At 33.2% G+C, this 13,309-nt stretch overlaps 1 protein-coding gene across 1 annotated transcript in view; it reads left to right on the top strand.

The window, feature by feature from the left end:
- Positions 1–13,309, top strand: part of LOC117101552 (adhesion G protein-coupled receptor L4-like) — a 54,419-nt gene that overhangs the window by 28,480 nt on the left and 12,630 nt on the right. The window contains exons 7-16 of the mRNA XM_033241531.1: positions 439–561; positions 4,777–4,902; positions 5,145–5,302; positions 5,893–6,078; positions 6,958–7,029; positions 7,281–7,413; positions 8,894–9,007; positions 9,396–9,577; positions 12,199–12,251; positions 13,137–13,263. Of these exons, the coding sequence (XP_033097422.1) occupies positions 439–561; positions 4,777–4,902; positions 5,145–5,302; positions 5,893–6,078; positions 6,958–7,029; positions 7,281–7,413; positions 8,894–9,007; positions 9,396–9,577; positions 12,199–12,251; positions 13,137–13,263 (1,274 nt within the window). The remainder of the gene's footprint in view (positions 1–438; positions 562–4,776; positions 4,903–5,144; positions 5,303–5,892; positions 6,079–6,957; positions 7,030–7,280; positions 7,414–8,893; positions 9,008–9,395; positions 9,578–12,198; positions 12,252–13,136; positions 13,264–13,309) is intronic.

The raw sequence follows: 13,309 nt of genomic DNA, 5'->3' as shown, positions 1-13,309 counted from the left end.
ATATATTTCCAAATATATATGTATTTGCAATTAATTATATATTAGCTTACAATGGAATATAAGAAATTAACAAATCAACGGCCAAATGGGGGCATTCTACTAACAACTTTTGTCAAAAATAAAATATTTTTTTTAACTTTTTAACTAACTTTTAAAAAGAGATTGTGCAAGATTGACTAAAATTATAACAAAAAAATTATGCTGGTATCTGTTATTCAAATCAATCTTATACTGTAATAAATATAACTTACAAGTTGTTTATTCATGGTTTATTCATAAATAAACCAAAATAATACCAAAGCTGATGTCATTCCAAGTAGGTCAGAGCTTTGGTATCTCTAACATAAACATTATTAGGAAATATCAGAAATTATTACAATGAAGAAGATAATAGTTAATTTTCATATGTATAATATAACTGATTTTAATTAATAACAGGTGTGTATGACTGTGATTATATCAAATGTCTGAACGATACATTTTGTAAAATGTCTAACTTTACAACACAACGGTGTTATTGTCCCGATGGAATTAGTGCAATTGGTTCTCAATGCAATTTAAGTAAGTATATTTTGTTATTACTGAACATTATTTCTAATAACTGTTTTAATAACTACGCATCACTACGCCTATGAGTTCTCAGGGGCCAAAGCTGAAAGGGGCCCCAAGTGGACCTGGATCCTAGCCCGAACCCAGTGTTAGTATAATGTTTCAGTTTTAATATCTTGATGAAGCATCGCACAGACTCTAATCAATATCAAACCAGAGTAAATGAGTGAAAATTAAAATAAATCGGTCCAGTCGTTCAATTGAGTTATGAGCCCAGAAGGACACACACGCCACACACAGAGACGTGTGCTTTTGCAATACCTAACCTCTTCTTTGGAGAGACAAGGGAATCACCTCCTTCGAATAGGCGAGGATAACAAACAGTTAACTTTTACTTGAGAAATGTTGTGCATATTAGACAATACATTTACCTAAAAAATGTACCACTCCATTGTAGTCGTTAGTTTTATGAAGACTGCATTTTATAAGTACAGTACAAGGAAAAGGCTAACTTTAACATTATTTTTTGTTGAATAGCTTGTGAAGTGTACTGCCGACTGAAAGTGTTTCAAGTTCAGGAGGATCTGCTGGTTTTCACACCTTTGTTGAATGGAGGGTTGTACCAGATGGTGTTTTGTTTTCTTTGAGGCTTGTTATTTCCAGGCGATGGTTTAAAGCTCATTGTGCTGGAAACCTCTCTTCTTTAATGCTTTTTTGTAGTCCGGAGCAGCCTTGAGAAATGTAGCCTTGGAATCAGAGATGTTAGATATTTGTTGATTAATTGATGTAAGTAGGTATTTGTTTTAAAATGGTTGAGGGATAGTTAGAGCGTGAGTCGACTTACAATAACTGGTTATTCGCTTTAATAAACGGTTGGTAGTTATAGTGTTGTAGATCCAGTGTAACATCGAGGAAGTTAGTAATTTTGATGTTTGCTTGTATTGTGATGCGAAGATCAAAGGAGTGAAAAATGGGTGTTATTTCCTTTTTCATCTTCTCACACTGCCTTGGTGATGTGCTCTTCATGATTGCGAGGCCGTCGTCTCGTTATAGGCCGATGTTGTTTTTGCCAAGCTTTTTTGCAGGTGATGATAAAATGAAAGTTCACATACTTTCGCCCCTTCGAAGCTGACCATGGTGACGTCAAACATGTCCTTGGAGCTTTTATTTTTCCATGCCGAATCGCTGTCAAATAGGATGGAATTACGTGCTTTCATGATTACATTTATTTCCTCTTCTGTAATGCTGGTAGGCTTCTGTGCATGCTTGATGGAGTTGATTAACAGGTTTTTTGTAATTGAAAGGTAAAATTCCACGATGTCGAATGCAATTAATGAGCTTCTGGATTTTTGTTTTATGCTTTTAAACCAATTGATCACTGCCAAGGTATTTTTCCACTGATGTAGTTTGGTTTTGGTGATCGGATTACGGTTAACACGATCAAGGATGGTTTTGCTTATGCGACCGATTTCTTGTTTTGATAGGTTGATTAGTCTGCAGCTTGGTTTGTTCTGAAAGTTATCTTTATGGTCCTTTAATGTGATGAAGGCTTCCTTTTCTGCAATCGTTTCAACAAGATCGTTTATGCTAGGCATGATGTAATCGTTTTAGCTATGCTGTTAATCTCAGAGATGCTGTCTATGTTTTGATCCTTCCTGAACTTGGTCAAAAAACACTTTCCTGTAGGCAGTACAGTACACTCCACAAGCTATTGAACAAAAATAATGTCAAAGTTAGGTATAGCTGTTCCAGAAACATGGGAAACACCATTCAGTCTCACAATAGCAGAATTCTTCGCACCACACCACAAGAACCGTCTAATACATGCAACTGTCGAAAGAGAGATGAATGCCCATTACCCCCTATCAAGAAACTGCCTGGCATCTTCAATTATCTACAAGGCCACCGTAACCACAAATGATAAAGTCAAAGAGTACATCGGACTTGCAGACAACACATTCAAAACCACATTTAGAATCATAAGCACACATTTAGCTCTCCGAACCATAAGAACATCACCGAATTATCAAAACTTGTATGGAAACTGAAAGCAAGCAGCACCCAATTAAACATCAAATGGTCCATAATTTCACATAATTTATTCAAACATACTATCAACTTTAAACAAAAGAACAGAGCTGCTTTCAATATGAAGACACAGAAACAAATTCCTACTTAAGTATGCGTAACACAATTGCATATACACCTGCTGAACCTCATAATTATATACTGTACCTCCATTATCTTCCTATTCATTCATTCCTGAAGATTACAACGTGCTTGCCAATATTTGAATTGTTTAAAAAATAATCTGCTGTTCACAAGTATTTTAGTGCATCATACCATGGTACGAAACATACGTACGTAAATACCTATACCTGAATTAATTTTTTTCAAAAGCCTTTAATGTAATCAATAGATACCAATAGATATCACTGGCTTGTTTTGAGTTAAAAAGTCAAACTACTTGCAGTGTTTTTTAGATCTATAGGCCTATTGAACGGACCCCCAAATAACGCAGGGGCCAGGCCGCATTATTATTTTTTCCATACAGTTAAGGCAGAAATCATAGAGGGTGCTATTTAAGGTATGTGAACTGATAACATGAATATGCACGCTTTGATCTCTTTCTCGTGAGTCGCGGAAGCAGTGGTGCTGCCTGCGGATGAAAGAATGTGAAAGCTACGGTGTATTAGTATAGGGTTAGGATAGGCCAAAATCTCTGGTAGTCGGTCTAGTGTGGTTGACACAGTGAAAATTAATGGTCTAATACAATCCCTATTCCTAGACACTGTTTACGTACATATGGTCTTTGAAAGTATAAAAAGCAGTACGTTGAATCTGGTCGGTTCTTTGAGTAGTAATAGTAGTTTAAAGATATAGCAGACATACTAACTAACTACATAAGATCTCCCTGGTACTACCATAAAGAAAAAAAAAATTCTTTCTCTATGGTATTACTACGATTCTATGATTAAAAATACTCGGACAATTCTCTGTATTGTTTTAATGTTGATTTTTCACAAACATTTCGTTCATATGCAATATGAATAAAAGTAAAAGGCCTAGATTTATATAGCAAGCAAATATATTATAAACATTAATTTTACCAAAACTGACGATATTCTATACTATGTAACGTAAGGTTTATTAAAGGCTGTCTACCCAATTAAAAAATTAAATAGATGGTTCTTCAAAAAGTCCTTAAATTTTACCAACCAATGAGTCATGCATAAGAATATAGCAAATATGCAATTGTCTGTTATTGACAGTGATTTTATTTCTCATAAAAATGTTTAATTGTGAAATTATATGTTAACAACTATGTCCGAAGTACTCCGCGTAATTTGCCTCTAAATGTTTATATCCTTCAGAATTAGTACTTCAGTACAACACATGTCATATCTAGGCCTATAACTCTACTGTACTTAAATAGCCAGATTCAATATTTACTGTGCTTTTATATACTTTAAAACGCCATGCTGTACATAAATTGTGTCTATTCATATAGAGATATTATTACAATTATAAGCCATTAATTTTCACACTGTCTTGACTACCAAATCCTATTTAAGAGATTTTGGCCTACGCCGTAGCATTCATCCACACATAAGCACTGCTTAATACTCCACGGAACTCTGATTCGCGAGGGGGAGGTCAGCATGCATATTCATGTATATCCAGTTCACCTAATTGACCTAAAATAGCGTCCTCTATAATTTCTGCCTTAACTGTATGGGAAAAAATAATGCGCCCCTGCCCTTTGCACTGGCTGCACTGTCCATACCTGCGCCATGGTATTTGTCTACCTATGCTGAAGTACAATTTTATCTTAAAAAGTTTTAATAAGTTAGGAGTCTGGAGGAATGGTCTCAGATCCTCCAGTGATGTTACATTAATTCATATTCCTCCTGCTAACTACTATCAGAGATAGGCCTAAACCATTTTCAAAATATGGACCCAAGTTATCCGTCTTCAACCTACTCTCGATTCCTGAAAGACACTGAAAATTCATCTACAGATGTAACATCAATGAATGACCTATAGACCTGCAGATGAACATGTTTTCTGATTTACAACAGTTAATAATGTTTTTGATGTGTTTGTAATAGTTTATGGGGTTGTCTGTAAAATGCTGTGCCTTGATTTGTTATGTTTAAACGCTTTGTAAATAGCGCTCAATAAGTGAAATAAAAAATATATATAATTGACTTCTATTTTAAACAGGTGTGTACGATTGTGAGCAAATCCACTGTTTGAACGATGGTGTTTGCCATTATAGCAATCAATATGATACCTACCGATATCGATGCGAATGCACAGAAGGTTTTAACAGCAGTAATTGTAATAACGGTAAGTACCTTGTGTTTAATGATTTTTTTTTTTTTTCTTAGTTGCTATATCTTGAGATTAGGGCTCAATCACAGGGCTAATTCTAGATACCATGAATACCTTTATATGCCTATTTAATGGACTTCCAAACTGACAACAAGTCTTGTTTGTTGGAATTACTTAAGCACACTACCCACAATCAGTAATGTATAAGTCAACAATATATTAATTATTAGCCTATATGTAACATGTAAATTTCATAGAAAGTTCTAGATATACCACTGACGCAACTGCTACAACTGAAACAACGGTTCTAACAGATGACTCTAACGGTACAGAATATGGTGGAACACATAAGACAGATGCGCTTAAAAGCATGTCATACATGTATACTACCCGTGTGACTCAATCTCACATTCAGGTTTGTCAACATTTTACACTTCATTAAGCTGTCTAATAGAGAAACTATTTATATGCAGTGGCGGCTCTAGGATATAATTTATTGGGGGGGGGGCTAAGATGTCCGACTGGGGGAGCTAAGTTATTTTTTAGTGTAACTATAGCGCACAGCGTTATCTGAGCGCCGAAAGCCCGAGCCAGGGTTGGGTATGGGAGGGGGTGTCCCCTCCCAAAACAAGATTTTTTTAAAACATTGGGACACCTAGATGGATGGAAATTGGCTGGGATGGGAAAACTAGGCCTTTTTTTTTTTTTGGTCTGACTGCCCGCCGAGCTTTGGCCGATGGGGGCCTTGACTGGACCGATGGGGGGGGGCTTTAGCCCCCAGCCCCCCCGCTGGCGCAGCCACTGTTTATATGGGTTTCCTGCAAAGACATTTATGGATTTTGCTTTTTACTCTCTTTTCAATTTCAATATTTTTACTTGCACTGATGCTAATGTGTGTAGTACTGTAGTAGATTGCTATTTTTTCAGTGCCCTCAGCTGACACAAGGAAATTATTAGGCAGGGGTCATATTTACCAAATATGTATATTTTCTTTTAAAATTTTAGCGTTTAGCTGAGAACGTTGGTCGGCTTGGAATTAACATTAGCGAAAGTGATACCATTTCTGTGCTAAATTCAACAATGAATCTTATGTCTGTTGGATCCCTAACTCACTCCGAAGTTGATACCACTATTGATATTCTTAACAGTCTCTTACAAGTGTCAGCAGTGTCGTCCAACACTACAATAAATGTAAGTATGTTTTTTCTTTAAATTTTATATTTGTTTACATAATAATAGCTTGTACCAAGAACATTATGTTGCAACAAACACCTAATTACAATATTAAGCTCTTTTGGTAACCATTATACATTTTCTATCTATTTGTTGTCCAAATAGGTAAGTAATCTAGCCAGAAAAACTTTGTTAAGTACGTTAAATTCTAGCTCTATTTTACCTGCACTACTTCATATATTTTGACATCGCTGTTGCACTATGGTATAGTTCAAAGAATATCTATTCTGCAAAACATATAGTGTACCTTCGAGATCTGCTACTCTGCTAAGCAGTATCACAGGTCTACTTGTTACTACTGTATTTTCTATCCATCCACCATAGGTATGTAGACTTCGAAAAAATTCAAAAGAAACAGTTGTAGTGTCGGTTCGCTAGGCGTATGATTATTGTCTGGTATACTGTATATCTAAGAGATTTTTTATTTATTTATTTATTTTGATATATAATTTATAATCGACAGCAACTGGTTGAACTACTACCACCACCACTACTACTACTACTACTACTACTACTACTATCATCATTATTATTATATTAATGATGATGACAATAGTGACTAAAGTGAAGTATAGAAAAGATGATGATGACCTAATAATAATAATAATAATAATTTACACAAATATAGCATATATTGCACAGTCCCTTTTTTGTGCACTTGATGATGATGATGATGATGGTGATAATGATGATAGTACGATGATGATGCAGATGCTGATATGGTGATTTTTATTAAAGCATGGTGAAAAATAGTGTCAGATATTATGTAATTATTATTTAAAAATGAGGAGAAAACAATACTTTCGTTTCTCATATTTGCTTGGCAATTATTTACAGTTGTTTCTTTCTACCTGTGACGACCTTTTAGCTGAAGAAAATATAAAAACTATTGTTCATTCTCGGGACTCGGTGAGTAATAAATACCTGTAACAATATTGAAAAATTTTGAATATATTAATTCTCATATGACAATGTGTTTTCCAGTATTCATACATTTTTAGGAAGTATAATGTTTAGTTTAGATCTCAGACGTTAAACCAGACATCACACGTAGGTGTATAAATAATGGAAACAAATCTTGTGCATGTATTTTTGGTTTTGACGAAGTACGGTATATGATGAGAATTTAACAGATAGTCTTGTGTTTTTATCGGAAACAGGATTCAAGTGCAACATCGAGTAAATTGCTGTTACTATTAGAAACATTTGCAATTGATGTGATTAAATCAATTGCAGAGAATGGTTCTGAGAAAGACACATATAGAGAGATATCATATAAGCGTGAAAACATTGGTAAGGCTTACATCAAGTCCTAATATTATTCTGTGCCACTATTGGTGGTTAGGTAACTTAAAATTTTAAAAATGTGTTTAATAGATATTAGGATACTGATTTTGGGTAACAGAAGAGTTTAAAATGCATTTGAAATCAGATTGGATAGGTTAGCATTTGATGGGCCTTGTTGCAAAAGTAGTAGTCTTACGAAAAAAGACAGTATTGAACATCAAATGCCGCTGGAGTACGCTGTTAAGACATTCAAGTGTATAAAGCGAATTTATTTTATTATTGTCATCGACGTGCCTGACGTCACAGTACTGACATAGCAATACTAAATGCCCAAATAGGTTAATAGACGTCAGAGATCTGTAGTCAGTGGCGGCTCTAGGATAAATTTGGGGGGGGGGGTGCTAAGTTGTCCTACAGGGACTTGAGCTCGTAGGCTCGAGCTGGGGGAAGGGGCTGAGAGGGTTTTTTTTTTCAAGAATAGCAACCTGAAAATATATATCACATTTTTAATATTATTTTCACCATACTGAGTATCGATTGAGATACTTGTATATATACTGTATATTTGTAGGCATGTGGAAAATACTAAGATTGGATATCCGAAGATATTATGTTTAAAGTGTGATAATTTATATAATGTTATAATAATTAATTATATAGGCCTAATATAATTATTCAATAATAATATAATTTTATAGCATATTTATACAATAAGGCCAAAAAAAATTGTTTGTTTGCCCTCCTCCACCCACCCCTAACTCACTGAAAAAATAGGGGCAAAAAAACAAAAAAAAAAGTTTTTTTTCAGCTTTATTTCTTTACAAATAGAAAAAAAAAATGAAAGTGTTTTTATCTTTATTTTTTGCCAGATGCCCTACAAATTAGTCTAAAGTTGTTGTCTGATGTAAGATATTGCCATTCTAGGCCTCTGGGTTATTTTTATTCCATCTGATGAGTATCTTAAAAAAATAAATAAATAAACTTTTTCCACCGCCCCTATTTATCATTTTTTTTTAAAAAGGGCAAACAAACAATTTATTTGTTTTGGCCTAAGGTTTAGTTGAGAAATAATATAATTGAACGTAAATGGATAACATTCAGGAAGCATAATAACACGAATGATAAAAGTTAGGATAAGGAATAATTTGAGAAGATTACTTTTTCATTTCAAAGTTGATTGAATAACAAGGAATATAGCGAATATTATCTCATACATAGGCATCTGACTGGTCAAGAAGTGGGCACTAGAAAGTACTAAAATTCTCAACTGGAATCATCCAGTTGATTTTAATTCTAAGGCAGCATTAATTGCCTCTTTCTAGTTTACTTTTCGACAATTCTTTTGATATATTGATTAATATCATTTATAGTGAGAAATAAATGTGATTTGAAATTAAATGAAACAAGATACATAATCTTATAATTTACAAGCAATATCTGTTACAGGAAAAAAAAATATAATTTACACATTTTATTTTCTTTTTAGTTATTATAGGACAAGTAATAGCCGGAGATAGTACCACAACATCTACTAACATCTCTATTGACAACACATTGATACAAGTAGTTGTTCCTACGTCTTCTTTTTATGGAATGACCGGTATTGTTTGCTTTTAGTTGATCTTTGTTTTTTCTACATCTATAGGAAATAATGTAAAAATGTAAATCTTTAGGCATTGCTAGTATAAAATTATTAAGTAAAGTATTACCAATAAAATGAAAAATACAACAAATACTTTTAATCCAAAGATGGGCTCATTTATTTAATATACTTCTTGTTTTGATACTGTATATTGGTACTGTAACATGGATATACTGAATATATAACTATATTACGTTGATGTGTATTCGATAGTCGTGTGTTCAACTACACACATGCATATCTTAGCACTCTAGGACAAGGCAATTTTTGTTTGTTTTAATGTCTTCACGCATGAGTATAAGTAGCATACTTTGTTAACATACAAGTTTGTATTTTCTGAGTTTAGTGGCAGTTGTGACAAAGACGCTCTACAAGGCAATGCCAAATCAACTGGGAGGAAGTGAGCGTGACAACTCGAGCAGGCTACTCCCTAGCATTGTGTCTATATCAATTCCGACTGCTGGTTTCCCAGAAAACACCTTGTTTGATCATAATGACACAATGAGTTTGAGTATTACGCATATGGAAGTAAGTATTTGTTGATACAATTTACATACTCTATTAATTACTTGGTTGTGCTTTATCATTATTATATTATTATTATTATTAAAAATAATAATTATAATAATAATAATTATTATTATTATTATAATAATAATAATTATTATTATTATTTAGGGACAACAGTGGAAGTAAGTTACTTTTTGTACTTTTTGGTGTTTTTATCCTTGAATGTTTTTACTATTGATTACTTTCAGAATGAATAAATTTTTAAAAAATAACATAAATAATCTGTATTATAATTACGCTTATTTAAAAGCATGAAATTGTAACAGACAACCGAGGGCCTAAATAAACGTCTCGGATTCGAAAACATGTATAGGTCATCCCCAAGTCCTGATTGTGCAAAGTGATATCATCCATATTTCAGATTAATTGTGGGACAAATAATTAATTTTACAGTTGTATTGCACTGCCACGCGTCTTTAACTTGACCAAAATGGTGTCTATGTATTTCTGCATTCCGTAGCCGTATCTCAGTCGTATTTGTGGTTTATATGGAATGCAAAAAGAGCAACATTCAACATTCATTTCTGTAGTTTTATATGGAACGCCAAAAGGGCAAATTTCAAAGAAAGACGATCTTCAAGCAAACTTGGGTATTAGTCACAGTCGGTTAACAAACACAGTAGATATTCATCAAGCACAGTCGGTTTTCGGGTTCTCAATAGATTACAATAAGAATTTGCTTTAGCAGCCCCTGACCAAATATGTTTTCCAAGGAAAATTATGGAGAGAAAATACAAGATATTTCCCTATAAACAATATTGCTAATTTCTTCTCATTTTAATGTTTTCTAATATTCTTAGGTTATGAAAAATTGAAACTGCTTTTAAAACCATGCAACCTATCTTCTATTAGTGGTCAAATTGTTCTTTTTTTTAAAATCGAAACTAATTGGGACGTTCACAAACTAACATACTAAGCTGGCTAAACGAGCTCACCCTCTAGTAGTAGAAATAATAATAACTACTAGAGGGCACACGGAGAGTGCATACCTCCACCTCCACCCATATCATAATTCTCCTCAGTATAAATTTCTCCTGCATATTGTCCCCATAAAAAATAATGAAAAAAACAACTCAAGTAGACTCCTTGCGTTTTGAACCCGGGACTGGTAGTGTGGAAAACCCTCTTCTAACCACTACACCAAACTGCTTTGGATATATCACTTTGAAATTAATGGTCATATGATTATTTACACTTTATCGACAAGCCTGTATAAGCACACACACACACGTGTCTATACAGCAAACAGTTATACAAGTTTTTCGATCATTGTGTCCTTGACCTTTGACCCTGACCCTTTAAAATGTAGTCACTTCAGATCTTTGGTAAAGAAACATTGTGGCCAATTTTGACAAATTTCTGATAAGAACTGTTTTAAAAAATCGTTTTTTGTTGATTGTGAACTTCACTTTTAACCCTTACCCTTTAACATTTAAATACTTTGAGATATTTGGTCATGGAACATTCCAAGTTTGTGATTAAAACTATGGGCTGTAGACAAATAGATTTAAAAAAATAATTTTTCGTTGATTGTGACCTTGACCTTAGACCCTGACCCTTCAAAATTTAATCAGCTCTAGATCTTAGATAAAGGAACATTGTGGCCAAGTTTCTGATAAAAACTATGGGGTGTACACTGTTCACAACAAATATGCCAACAAAGAATAGCTAAATAAATCAACAGGCAAAAATATAATCTCCAGCCAACTTGGCAGAGGTAATAATAATCCTCAGCCAACTTCGTTGGCGGAGGTATAATAATAATGATAGTAATAATGATAGTAATGATGATGATGATGTGTAGAGTACACAAATGTGAAAATTTACCACAAATGTAAAAATGACCATAAAGGTGTCAAAACATTGTACCCACAAATGTAAAAATAACTGCAAATGTCATAACATGTCAATTACAAATGTAAAAACAACCACAAATTTAAAAACAAAAAAAAATTGCCTACAAATGTAAAAATTGGTTTAACCACAAATGCAAAAATTTCTATTTTTACATCAAATGTCATAACAACGCAACCGCAGATGATGATGATAATGGTGGTGATATTGTTTAACTTTCATTTATAAATGAAGCAAAATAACATCGGCACTTACCTGAACGTTTTGATCACAATCGACGATCATTTTTAACTGAGTGTGTTGTTACTTCAGTCTGGTCATGACGTCGTCAAATGCGCTATAATAACAGTATAATAACAATGATAGCAATATAATATCAATGATAACAATAACAATGACAATATAATAACAATTATAACATTAACAATGATAATAACAATAATAATATAATAACAATAACAATATAATAAAAATTGTAACAATAATGATAGAAATTTAAAAAAAAATAATAGTAATGAGGATAATGATAAAGATAAAAATAATAACACTAACAACAATATAAAAGATACTGAAAAATAAAGATGTAGATAACGAGGGCAATGACGATGACATATGCCCACGGCGTATTATGCACAATATTTGTGGGACATAAATCTATTTGGTGTAGGCATATTTGCATGATATATTCTTTTTTAAGTATAATGTTATTACTGTTTTTTCTGCAGATAATGGAGGAGGATACGCAACCAATATGTGTATTTTGGAAACTTTTGGACAAGTGAGTAACATGCTTTAAATGTTAATTGTAGATTGGCGAATGCAAATGTTATATGTACAACAAAAAACTGAATATATTCCTCAAAAATGTTTACTTAATAATTAATAACATATTTATTTTGTCAGTCATACTATTCGCTGTAACCACAAAATAATAAAGGATTTTTTTTTTATTACAAACAAAATAATGGGATTATATCTGTATGAAGTGTATTACTAATATGTTTACATGTTATGTGTTGTTGTACCTACACTATGTAGGCCTAAGGTGATGTTTCAGGTAGAGTATTTTTTTTACTATAGGCATACAACGTGCCTAATGCTAGAGTTCATTGAAAATCATCCCACAGCTAAAACAAAAATGCATGCCGAATTAAAAAATCAAAAGGGGTGGCGCCAGGATTTGCCCAAAGAGAGCTAAGTGACCGTGGTCAGGCTTTCCCCATAATTTTTAGAAAGGGGTCCAATGAAAATTTAGAGGTAAGGCTTATTTAATCGATTTTACAGGCTACTAAAATGTAGAAAATACAAATATTTTTTTTTTGTCCTCAACGTGGGGCCCTGGTCCTCGGCTCCCCTTGTGCCACTCCTGTAGTTAAATAAATAATGTAAAACATATAGAATGGGAAGCAACTTGTTTTGGCTAATAAATTCTTTGGCTAATAAATTCTAGCACGAGCCCTATCCAGCTCAGGCTAGAATGAAGAGGAAATACAAAATAACAGCTATCCTAGTACATGTTGGTTGGAAAAATTACTGAGAATCAATTTCTACATGGCTAAAATCCATGATAAGGTAACAACTTTATTAGTTTGAAAGTGGCCATTCAAACAATATCAATTTGTATATATTTATAAATATATGGTGCATTTTTTTTTTTTTTTAGTTCAACTGGTGGTGGCTGGTCAGATGATGGCTGTGAAGTTGTCACTTATAATAACACACATATTGTTTGCCAATGTACGCATTTAACTAATTTTGCAATTTTGATGAAAGTAAACGAAAATCAACCTGTAAGTTATTTATTATTGCTATTTTTTATATTATTATTATTATTAT

Source organism: Anneissia japonica, unplaced genomic scaffold (assembly GCF_011630105.1).
Source record: "Anneissia japonica isolate Jap-2015-1 unplaced genomic scaffold, ASM1163010v1 scaffold310_len583560_cov164, whole genome shotgun sequence".
NCBI classification, from domain to species: domain Eukaryota; kingdom Metazoa; phylum Echinodermata; class Crinoidea; order Comatulida; family Comatulidae; genus Anneissia; species Anneissia japonica.
Note: the sequence above shows the minus strand (reverse complement) of the source record. Positions and strands in the feature narration are given on the sequence as shown.